This window comes from Brassica napus, unplaced genomic scaffold (genome assembly GCF_020379485.1).
Source record: "Brassica napus cultivar Da-Ae unplaced genomic scaffold, Da-Ae ScsIHWf_1425;HRSCAF=2013, whole genome shotgun sequence".
NCBI classification, from domain to species: domain Eukaryota; kingdom Viridiplantae; phylum Streptophyta; class Magnoliopsida; order Brassicales; family Brassicaceae; genus Brassica; species Brassica napus.
Window position 1 is genome coordinate 217160 of NW_026014839.1, and position 11114 is coordinate 228273.

An 11114-nucleotide genomic window follows, 5' to 3' on the forward strand; every position below is an offset into this window, starting at 1 on the left:
AACATCATTCATGTTATGTGTCCATAACTCATATATGGGCCTCTAAGTAAAAGCCCTGTAAAAAGCTAGCTCAAACTGAAACTGAAATCACCCCTTTGGTTCATGTCATGTTCTGCTTCCACTTGTTGCTAGGGTCAGCCTAGGGAATGGGTCAACTCCTTTTATTTCTTGTCATCTCGCCAAGAAGTTATTAGGACTTTAATCTCAAATGGGACAAATAGGTGAAAAAAAATCTACAACCACCTATTTTAATCTACTAGGGTAAACCCGCCCTACGGGCGGGCGTGTGAATAAACTAATAAAAAAAAATAATTTTAAAATTTTAATATACATTAACTAAAAATAGCATTAAGGTTCATAATTGTTTTACAACAATTTTATTTATTTATTTTTACTATTGATTTTAAGAATTTTAATGACACATTTAACATAGCGTCAATATAATCCTCCAATTATATATATATATATATATATTTATTTATTTATTTTTATGCATTTAACTACTTTTATCCTATTTAATTTGTACACTACATATTAATCTCAGATCTCAAAGTTTATAAGAAACAATCGAATAACCATTCTTGATGCATCTTGTACTTTAGCATGAATTTGTTAGCAGAAAGTGATTTATAAATTGAAGCTGGTTTAAATAAAAATGATTTACAATTTTTTATAACTACAAATCTTGAGTTAAGTGTTTGTCTATTCAAGTTGGATGTGATGGAGTTAAGGAGTATGATAAAGGCAATGAATCAATAACGTGTAATGTTTCCGTTGATTAGCAGAGAAGACAAAACATCTTGATTGGAGATTCAAAAAACGATTCCTCACGTGGATTGAAATCTGGAAACTCCATGGCTTGTATCAGAGAACGAAGGAGAAGACTCTTGGATTCAACGACGGAAGAAGATCATGAAACCTAAAACTCAGTGTTGTTTGTTGGACTTGATGTCTTTTGGGCTGGATCACGTTATTAAAACCCATAAAATATTAAGTAACCGGCAAACAAAACGCAGTACGCAAAGTTTTAATAGATGACACGTGTCAGCACAGGAATCTTCGACTTTCTGACATGGCATCCTATGTGGCTTCACCAGGAGTGAACCAAACATTTTTTTATATATATAGATATGGGACAATAGTTAGAAAATTACAATATTGCCATTAATGAAAGAACAATATGAGCCATTCGATTCTTTTTTTTTCTCTTTAAACTAGAGTCGTCGGATCATGAACATAAAAAAAAAAAAAATGATATTTACGAAAATACCATTAATGAAATATCAATCATAACCATTAGATCATCTTGTCTACGATTTAATCATAGCCACACGATTACATCTATCTCTCCTTCTCTCTTCTTTCTTAATCTCAACCGCATGATCATTTCTTCCTTCTTCAATTACAACCATAGGATCTTCCTTATCTCCTTCTTCAATTCGACTGGATATAACTAATATAACTCGTACAACTGAACATGTTAAGAAATTTTATAACTGGTATATAAATGTTATAATCTATATATAATATGTAGCTACTATAATTAACACGACTAGTAAATCATGTTTTATATATGAAATAAACAAACAAATATCCTAATTTTTTTTTTGAATTGAATGTTAAACTTAATTCAAAAAGAAAAAACCTTGTTACAACTATGTGTGTCTTTTCCTAGATTTTTCTATACAAGATTTGTTAAAAAACAAATAGGAAATTCTTTCTTCAACTCTTCTTATCTACCTCCTCATAACATCCATCTACCTTCTCAAATCTACCCAGCTCTCACTCCTACTGGGCACCTAGCTCTCATTCCTACTATGGCTCCTTTATCTTGTTGAAAACCAAAATTGTAACCCTCCTGCCAGCTTCTTATCCCCCTTCTTTTGAATGATTGAGAACTTATTTCTCACAGTCTTGTCAATCAGCTTGGTAATGAGAGCAGGAGGTGAAGCTGCCTCGCTATGCCTTCTCCTATTTCTCTCTCTCCATATGCTATGAACTGTCACTTGAAACAAGTATCTTATTGTAAAGAGAGTAATACTACCCTAACTTTCATCAATATGAATCCTTGTTATCTCATTCCAGCTCACAGTATATCTATCATTCAGTATCCCCTTTGCTACCCCTTTCAAATTTGCTCTGAGAAAGGACACTCAAAGAAAAGACGATGAACTGACTCCATAGATGCTTGGCAAAAAATACAAGCAGTATCAACATTCAGATTCCAATATCCTAATTTTTATATAATGATAAAATTTCATATGTTTTATTTGAGATTTATCAACTATATTAGTCATATTATAATGATAAACAAACATCAAACATAATTTTGCAAAGCTAAGAAGTGAAAATATTGATATCATTTTTATTATATATTAAATGAGTATTACTGGTATAACTGGTACAACTTTGACATTTCATAAATTTGACAAAACCAATTTGGTATTCCATATGAGAAAAAATAATCAAATATCTCAATTTGTATGTACTCATAAGTTTCTCTTAATTTATTTGATGTTTTGGATTTTTTTTTTCAAAATTATTACAGAACTCCACAAGCTTACATGATCTACCTTATACTTTTAAGGTTTGTTAACTTGTTTGTCCACTAAATTTTTGGAAAACATACATGAAATGTATTTTTACGAAATTGATGATTTCATTGTAATCGGGCAAAGACATGTAAACATAAATAAGTGGTACAACTGATGTAATTGTATTTATTATGTGGTACAACTGATATTTTACGATTTCACTGCCAAAGTACAACTATGCACAAACTCGTACAACTCAAAGACTAGTACAACTATGTACAGCCGGTACAACTAGAAAACTAGTACAACTACTTGTTATTTTATTTATTATAAATGACTATATTACCCTTGATGAAAATGCATCCTCAACCATTAGATCATCTCACCTCTTATAATCTGAACCACACGATCTTTCTTCTCTCCTTCTCTCTTTCGGTTGGGACCCACTTCCTTTTTCTCTCAACCCTAGATTATTTTTCCCTTGTTCGATCATGGCCACACGATTTCTATCATTTGTATGTGTATAACTAATATAACTTGTACAACTAAACAAGCTAACAAATGATATATGTGACACGCCTAATAAATCATGTTTACCATATGAAATAAACAAACAAATATCTTAGTTGGTTAATGGTGACAAAATTTCATTTATTTTAGTTGAGAGTTTTCAATATTTTGTTTTATTTACCAAATGGAGATGCGGTTTCTCTCTCGCGTTTCCAAGCCTGCTTGGTTAGATTTGACGAGGACCACCGTGGACACCACCATCGAGCTTCCTCTTCTTCGTCATGACTTCACTATTCTTTGATGTATCTATCTTCTTATTCTTCTTCTTCACAGTGTATTTATTCTTCTTCGTAGCCACACCTCTCTTTTTCACAGTAGAGTCCTTTTTGTTCATTGCCAATGAGTCATTCTTACTCATCGTCGACACTCCCTCTCTCTCCTTTTCAGGTGACTCGTGTATTTGGAACCATGGTTAATTTTTTTATCTGGTTCCGTATCTACCTTTTTGGTCTCGAGAGCAAAAATATGAAGATGATTTTTTTCGAAAATAGCACAACTAGTATAACTAGTACAACTTGTAACAAATCATTAATCAAATATTATTAAAAACATACTATTCATGTATTTAATACATGCAGGCAGGGAAGATTAGACTAACATGTCTTCTTGGTTCTACATCATCATTTTTTAATCATTTTCATACTCTGAAAACAAAAAATAAAAATCACTATTCTCTATTAATTGCAAAGTTGTACTAGTTATACATGTTTTACTTGTATAAGTTATAATGGCTATACCCAGACTATTTATACTAGATATACTCATTGTAGTTGTACTAGTTGTATCAATTTGAGTTGTACTAGTTGTACTAGTTGGAGTTGTACTAGTTGTCTTAGTAATAATATGCGTTCTTCTTTATCTTCAATCTCGTAAATAAAAGATGAAATTTGATTCTAGATAAGATATAATTGATTAAACATGACTATGGGTTGATCGATTTGGGATAAAAAAAAGAGAAATTTGGTGGATTATTAAAGAAAATTTTTGATTTTTTTTTTAAGGTGGAAGAATATTAATGGAGAAGAAGAAGAGAAAGAAGAAGGAGATTAGGGTTAGATTGGGTCGGATTTTGGGTCTGGATCCGGGTCAAATCTGGATAGGATAGTCATGACACAAACTAGTAAATATGTTTAATCTTTTAAGGTCTTATGGTCTTTTACCCACATTTTTTATTTATTTTTAATATATTTTTTAATTAAAATAGAAGAGGTCCATTTTAGATTTTTTTATCCCCTTTGTCCTATACCAGCATTTGATCCAAGTTATTATGGAAAAGAGAAATAGCAAATACAGAAAGTGACTATCAAAGTGAATAGTGACGATAAATTTTTGGCTTATAAGGCTAACCATCTTCATCTACCGTTCACCACCATGCTCACTAGTGACCTACCACCTTGTGTTGAAAGTTTGAAAGACGACCGGATATACTAGGATGAAACGTTTAGTTTGATCCTCAAATCTTAAAGAGTTAATATACATTATAATTTTCATTTTTGTCACTAAATGTTTATAGTTTTTGTTGAAATGAAATGGATATTCAAACACGAATTATGTTATATGTTATATTATTTATTTATATATTCACTGGGGTTCTATTGTCTTTTATAATACAATATATATTCTCCTTTTAGGAAAAAAAAAAGAAGAAGAACGGGGGAGAAAATGGAATCCAAGGCCCAGATCGTACGTAATGAGGTGGCGAGGTGCCTACAGATGATTGTTATTTAACTTGCATGGGAAAATGCGCATAGACCATCCATGAGACCGTTACCTTTATTACTTTTATTTATTTATTATGAGTACTTTAGTTTGCTTAACAACCATAATAATTAGCATATGATATGCGTACAAACATTAACTTTTGTTACTAATGGTATTATTTATTTAAAATTATGCAATAGAAGTAAAGCCACGATCAACATGCACGTTTAGGCATGTGAAACGCGAAAGAGATGCACAGTGAGATGGATAAATACTTAAAGCACTGAATACTTGTAATATTTAACTTATGGTTGGTATTGTGACTGAATATTCACTGTACATGCATCATATTGACATCGTCATTTCAGATCTATGTTTTATATTAGGCATAGGCGTATTTATATGTAATTGAAGAACCAAACCAAACAGAAAAATGAGGTTCAGTTCATACTATGATCCAAACAGATCATATATTTTGAGAACTGAAAAGCAAAAATCATACTTAATGATTACCAAAATTTATATAATATAGGTTACGTACTTATAAATATTAATTATATTTAGTTTTAAAATATTTTACATATTTATAAAATAATATTTATAAATTGAATCACCCAAAGAAATCAAATTAACCAGATACTTTTTATTCTAAATATTTTTTAAAAATTATCTGAAGTATCTGATTTTTTTATCCGAAAATTCAAATTGATATTTGACTAAGAATTTGAATTATTCGATTTTTAACCCAAACTAACTGAAAAGCTAAAACTGAACCGAAACTAAATTATACCCAAAATTATTTTAGAGATATTACTGATTCTCAACTTCGGTATCCAAAACGAAAACTGAAATAATTGAACCCCGAAACGAAAACCTAGATAACCAAATCAAAACCAAATTAAATTTCCTAAATAACACATGGTATATCTCAAGAGCTAAATAACCGAAATAAACCAAACTGAATTGATATCTAAAATTCCCATGCCTATTTTATATAATGCATCTTCAACCGACGTTGCTTATCGAACCATAACAACTAATTCAACGCTAAAAACACTATATACTACTATTATATTACGTTTATAAATATATACATATATAATCATTCTTTATAGTGTTGATATAGCACGCGTTTCAGAAACAATAATCAAACGAAATTATTTGATATTTCATTTAATTTTTATTAATTCGCCATGGCATTTCCCGTCTCCTGAGTATTAATCCATATATTGGAAATTACAAAAGGTCATGTTAATTATCACTCGACTAAAAAAATAAAAATATAGAGTTGTATTAATTTAATAATTTGTTGTGGTACAAAAAAATCTATCTGGAAGAAATGCATGGATAGAGTATAGTATAAAATGTCTGGATTAATTAATGACATGCAAATTGATTTTCTTAATCTCATTAAATAGATTTGATAAATAGGATAACAGAGGAACGTAATTAGAGAGAGGTGTGGGGCTAGGTAAAAGGAGAAGAGAAGCTTCCTCGAGAAGTGCACACATGGGAGTGCGTTTATATCTCTATCTGTATATGCTTCTCCTTCAATCCTTCTCTTTTTGCCTTTTGTTTTCTCAGCTTTTAAAGAGAGAAGAGACTGAGAGAGCTTTCTCTTTTAGATGCCAGTGATGACCAGATCTTTATATTTTTCTATCTCTATATAACCAACAAAGCCAATCAGTATATATAATAGTACATAATGAGCCGTAATTTGAATTTTGTTGTGACTAATTAGATGCGTTTATCGAGTAATTAAACAAATGTCAGTCGTTATCAAGGCAAAACTTTTGATTTACAAACACTTTAATTAATTAAAAGTTTAAGACTTAAGACCGAATGTACTAATATTTGAACTTATTGGTGGTCATATGAAGAAAAAAGAAAGAAAGAAAAGAATAAAGAACAAAGATAACTACGGAAGGAAAGATAGATACTCAGTGTCGGTTAGTTTCTTATGACAAGTTCTTTTGTTTCCTTTCTTTTGGAAAGGATGTTGTAGCTATCAATCTCTACACATCCATACTTACTTACTTAGACGTATGAAATCAAGTGACTATATACATTTGAATCAAAGTGTACAGCTTTTCTTGCTGTTTGCATGTGGATTTCCCAAAACCCTAAAAACCTTTTGCTTTGATGGGGATCATCATCATTGTAACTATCTCTGTCCTTGACCCTAAAAAAAAAAAAAACTATCTCTGTCCTTCTTTTTCTTATTTACTCATTAGTTTTTTTTACCATACTTTAATTTTAAGTGTGGTTTGAATTTTAGTTTCCCGATGCAGATATCCCATTTTAGCGTAATCATATATAGGGCATCAAAGTACAAAACTAACTTGAGATAGAAATAACTAACTCATGAAAAAGCAAAGGGCCCTTCAAAAGCTTTAAAATATCGTACATGCCTTGAAACATGAGCGATCTCTATTCGGTACCCATAAATGTTAATTATTTTTCCTACAAATGTTACGGTCCTGCATGGGGTATATATATATACTGGTTAAGGCATATTACATGTGATATACATATACTGGTTGAATATATATACAGTTCTGTATATATATTTAAACTTTTGTAAATCGTACAAAAATATGTAAAATAAAATCACGGAATTATTTTCAAACATCAAAAACAAACTACTATTAAACATATAATAGTAAAAATAGTTTTTTTTTTTGAGAAAATATAATAGTAAAAATAGTTCACCAACACGACAAATAAATTTTGGATTACCAAAAAAGAAATCATAGTACTGAACAAATGAACAAGTACATAATATCCTAAATATTATAGCAATAACAATGATTTATATAGTTTCAGTACAAATTGAACACGAGCAAAATTGATCCAGTAAACATAACAATCTTTGTAATTTTTTTTGTTTGTCTCATATCTAAACCCTAAGTCAAGCTCATAATGAACAAAATATATCTTGTTCTCACGTTCTCATGCATCACATATATTATAATAAATTATTGTATCACTCAAATGGTGAGTTCCTTCCTTGTACTAACCCAGCATTAGGGTTCATCATAGGGCTCAATGGTGATCTTCGAGGCGATGACCTTTCCAATAATTTCCCACAATCGTTTCCTTCATCACCTGATAAACCCGGTTTCCTATCGTAAATTTCTGACAAAGAATCCAAATCCGTGGAGACATGTGTAGCCATTTGTATCTGAATCCGATGCTCATCATCGATCGGTTCATGATCTTGATTAGACCACATTAAGAGTTCTTTCCTTATATCGTTACCAAAACTAGGGTTTGGTCGCTTCTTCCCCAAGTAAATGTTGGTGTCTGCAGCATTGTTGGCCGTGTAATGATTCTCTATGTTCTGATTATGGAAGTTATGATGGTCGAGGACTTGATCGGTTGTGTTTCCATAGATGTTTAGGTCCTGAAATGGCGGGAAACTAAGAGGATGTGGACCCATAGCTGCGGAAAGACTCGAGCTTCCCAAATTGCCCTTGAACCCTCCGCCGGAGGCGGCTGCCATGTTCTCACCGGCTAGGGTTTGGCAAGCTCTCTCCAATATAGACTGCATGTACTTTCCTTGTGCTTCAATCCTCAACTGCAAATGTCTCTGCACCTAAAAACATTTAAATGCAATATATATTTTATATATAGATCAAAATTATGTTTTATAAGAGTTAAATATCATAAAATATCAATAAATTAATCACCTCCAGCTGTTCATGCAACCTTCTCTGTACTTCCATTTGCATCCTGGTTATATAAACTAAAGTGTAAGTTTCTGATAATACAAATAGGAAACTAAAGTAGGCAAAATTAATGAGAAGAGAGGATATACTCATTCATGTTGCGACTCATCATGCCAGAAGAAGAAGCTACGTTGCGCTGAATATCCATGGCAGAAGCTACACGGTAAATATTTGTTGTTGAGAAAAAATGGACCAAAAACATATATAAACAGAAATATAAAACATATATATATATATATATATACACATTTTACTATAATCTCTAGAACCCTAATATGAGAGAGAGGAAGAGAGGTCACCTCTTGAACCTTCCTTTGTGGAATGATCTCCGTACTCCTTGTGCGGCTGCTTTCCAAGCCTAAATTTCTGCACCCATATATTCAGATGATTATTAATATTACTATAGTAATTATATACTAAATGAAAAGAAAACAAAGACAAAGAGAAGATAAAAAAAAAACCCTAATTTATATATTTGTGTACATACCTGAAGATGGCTCTTAAGGTGGTAAAGAGTAAGACCCTTCACACCCATAACTCTCATAATCGTCTTTGGTGTCGCTTCTGTAAATTAAAAAAAAAACGATTAATATTTGTTAAAATTGATCAAGTAACTATATAGATTTATGTGTGTGCATACTGTCCGGGCCGCCGAGCTGAGCGACGGCATCAACGAAACGCTCGTGGAGTTCGACGGTCCAACGCAAACGCGGTTTAGGGTCAGTGGTGAGGACGAGGCCTGAATCGCCTTGAACGCACATAGCTCTGTTCTCATATGAACCATTCATACTTGAAGGTTTCTTAGCATGGAACATTCTCTCTCTATTACTCTCTTTTTTTTCTCTCTCTCTCTCTCTAACAGAGGGATTCAAGGAAACGAATGTGATGCAAAAATGTGAGAGAATACGATGCGTTTTTGAAGAGATCAGATGACGGCTTTTTGCTCTTTCTCTCGTCTTCTTTTTATTTTGTTTGTGAATTAAATAAATTCGAATTTGGTTATAAATATAATATTGTTTTATCGTTACTAAGTGAGGATAAAGGTTGAGACTAGTACGCAGACGTTCCTTTGTGAAAAGATACTGTCGCTATCTTTTCAATTGTTTTGTTTAGACCTCTCAGCTTGAATACCTTTGGATTACTTTTAATATAAAATGAATGCTATACGTATACATGAAGTAATTCATGTCTGTCTCAAAATTACTTTACATATTAATTATACAATAAGTTTAAAATTATAAGAATCTGTATACTCAAAATATATTCATATATTGATTTTTTTTTGGAAAAGGTAAGTTTTAACATGTGGGAGGAGATCCTATACGAGTTAGCTAAATACACATACATAAAATAGGTTGGTGTATTTAGTATATATATGCACTGATTCTTACAATGTTAAATATATATGAGCTTTTTCAATTTCTCATATAAACGATTAAATCTTCTGAAATACATATCTTAAAGTTCTATATAATTTAATTAAGGTATTAAATATCTACTAGTATTTAATTAAAACCATATTTATTATACTTTTAAATGATTTTTTGCTCGATTTGAATTTATAAAAGTATTTAAGAATTGTAATAAAATTTAAAATAATTTCGAAGATAATGAGATGAAACGAGAATATAAACCTTTTTCAAAGGTGAATATATTAAAGTTATATATATTCTTTTCAATAAGACCGCACGAGGGATAGTCGTATATTAGACTTATATAGCATGTCTACATCGTTATACATATTGCAATATATAATCGGGACACATACATATACAAATATCAAAAGAAAAAAAACTCACAAAACTGGATTTATCATTTATGGTAGGGTAAACCTTTTTGGCTAATTATGAGCTGAATATACAATTCTAAACAATGATGAGTTCGTTCTCATAAGCTAATGGACCAAATATTTTGTAAGAAAAAAATATAATAACAGCTACAATCCAAAACCGGTATTTTTTTTTTTGTTAATTAAAACAAAACGCTATTAGATTGATTAATTAAAACCCATGGTTTACATATGAAAAAAATTAACCAATAAGACACATATGTGTTTTTTTGTCGACGACACATACGTGTTTACAAACGTAGAATATTGAACTTCTACCACGGACACTACAGCGTGGAAATCAGCCTTGTTATTATTGATTCCATTTAGAATCTACAAAACTACCTTGTTTACAAAATGATGATGAATTGTTTCTACATACAATACTAATGTATATACGTATAAACATAGATACATATATATATATATGCATCTCTTTAGATAAAGTTCAATTGCATTAATCATAACTCATATAGTCAGCCCTTTATTCATATAATTTATATTTTTAATTTTTTTGAATGAATGGTCATTTTAAACACATGTGTGTTAATTGATCAACCTAATTTTTATCAAATTTTCTATCATGCATATATGAGTGGGAGGTCCCAAGGCATGTTTATATAGAACAAGAATAAGTCAATGAATATGGCTAAGACTGATATGCACACAAAAGAGAGCATATGATATAAGAATATAAAATTTGCACTAAATCAGAAATTTAAATATAGTATAAGTGGATGCCAAAAAAAA

The 11114-nt window shown here is 30.9% G+C and overlaps 1 protein-coding gene across 1 annotated transcript; it reads right to left on the minus strand.

The window, feature by feature from the left end:
- Positions 1-7653: 7653 nt before the first annotated feature.
- LOC106381513 (myb family transcription factor APL) lies at positions 7654-9440 on the minus strand. The gene is made up of 6 exons (XM_048772071.1): positions 9177-9440; positions 9024-9100; positions 8836-8902; positions 8626-8692; positions 8498-8540; positions 7654-8403 (listed from the first exon to the last, which is right to left on the minus strand). The coding sequence occupies exons 1-6, from the start codon at positions 9349-9351 to the stop codon at positions 7792-7794; spliced, it is 1041 nt and encodes a 346-aa protein (XP_048628028.1). The 5' UTR covers positions 9352-9440; the 3' UTR covers positions 7654-7791.
- Between the last annotated feature and the right edge of the window lie 1674 nt (positions 9441-11114).

What these genes read in the sequence shown, in the direction of transcription:
- LOC106381513 (XM_048772071.1), bottom strand. Translation starts at nt 9,351, where the DNA reads ATGTTCCATGCTAAGAAACCTTCAAGTATGAATGGTTCATATGAGAAC. An exon ending in ACCTTAAGAGCCATCTTCAG is followed by an intron (nt 8,903 to 9,023) that starts GTATGTACACAA and finishes ATATGGGTGCAG; the next exon opens with AAATTTAGGCTTGGAAAGCA. An exon ending in CACAAAGGAAGGTTCAAGAG is followed by an intron (nt 8,693 to 8,835) that starts GTGACCTCTCTT and finishes TTTACCGTGTAG; the next exon opens with CTTCTGCCATGGATATTCAG.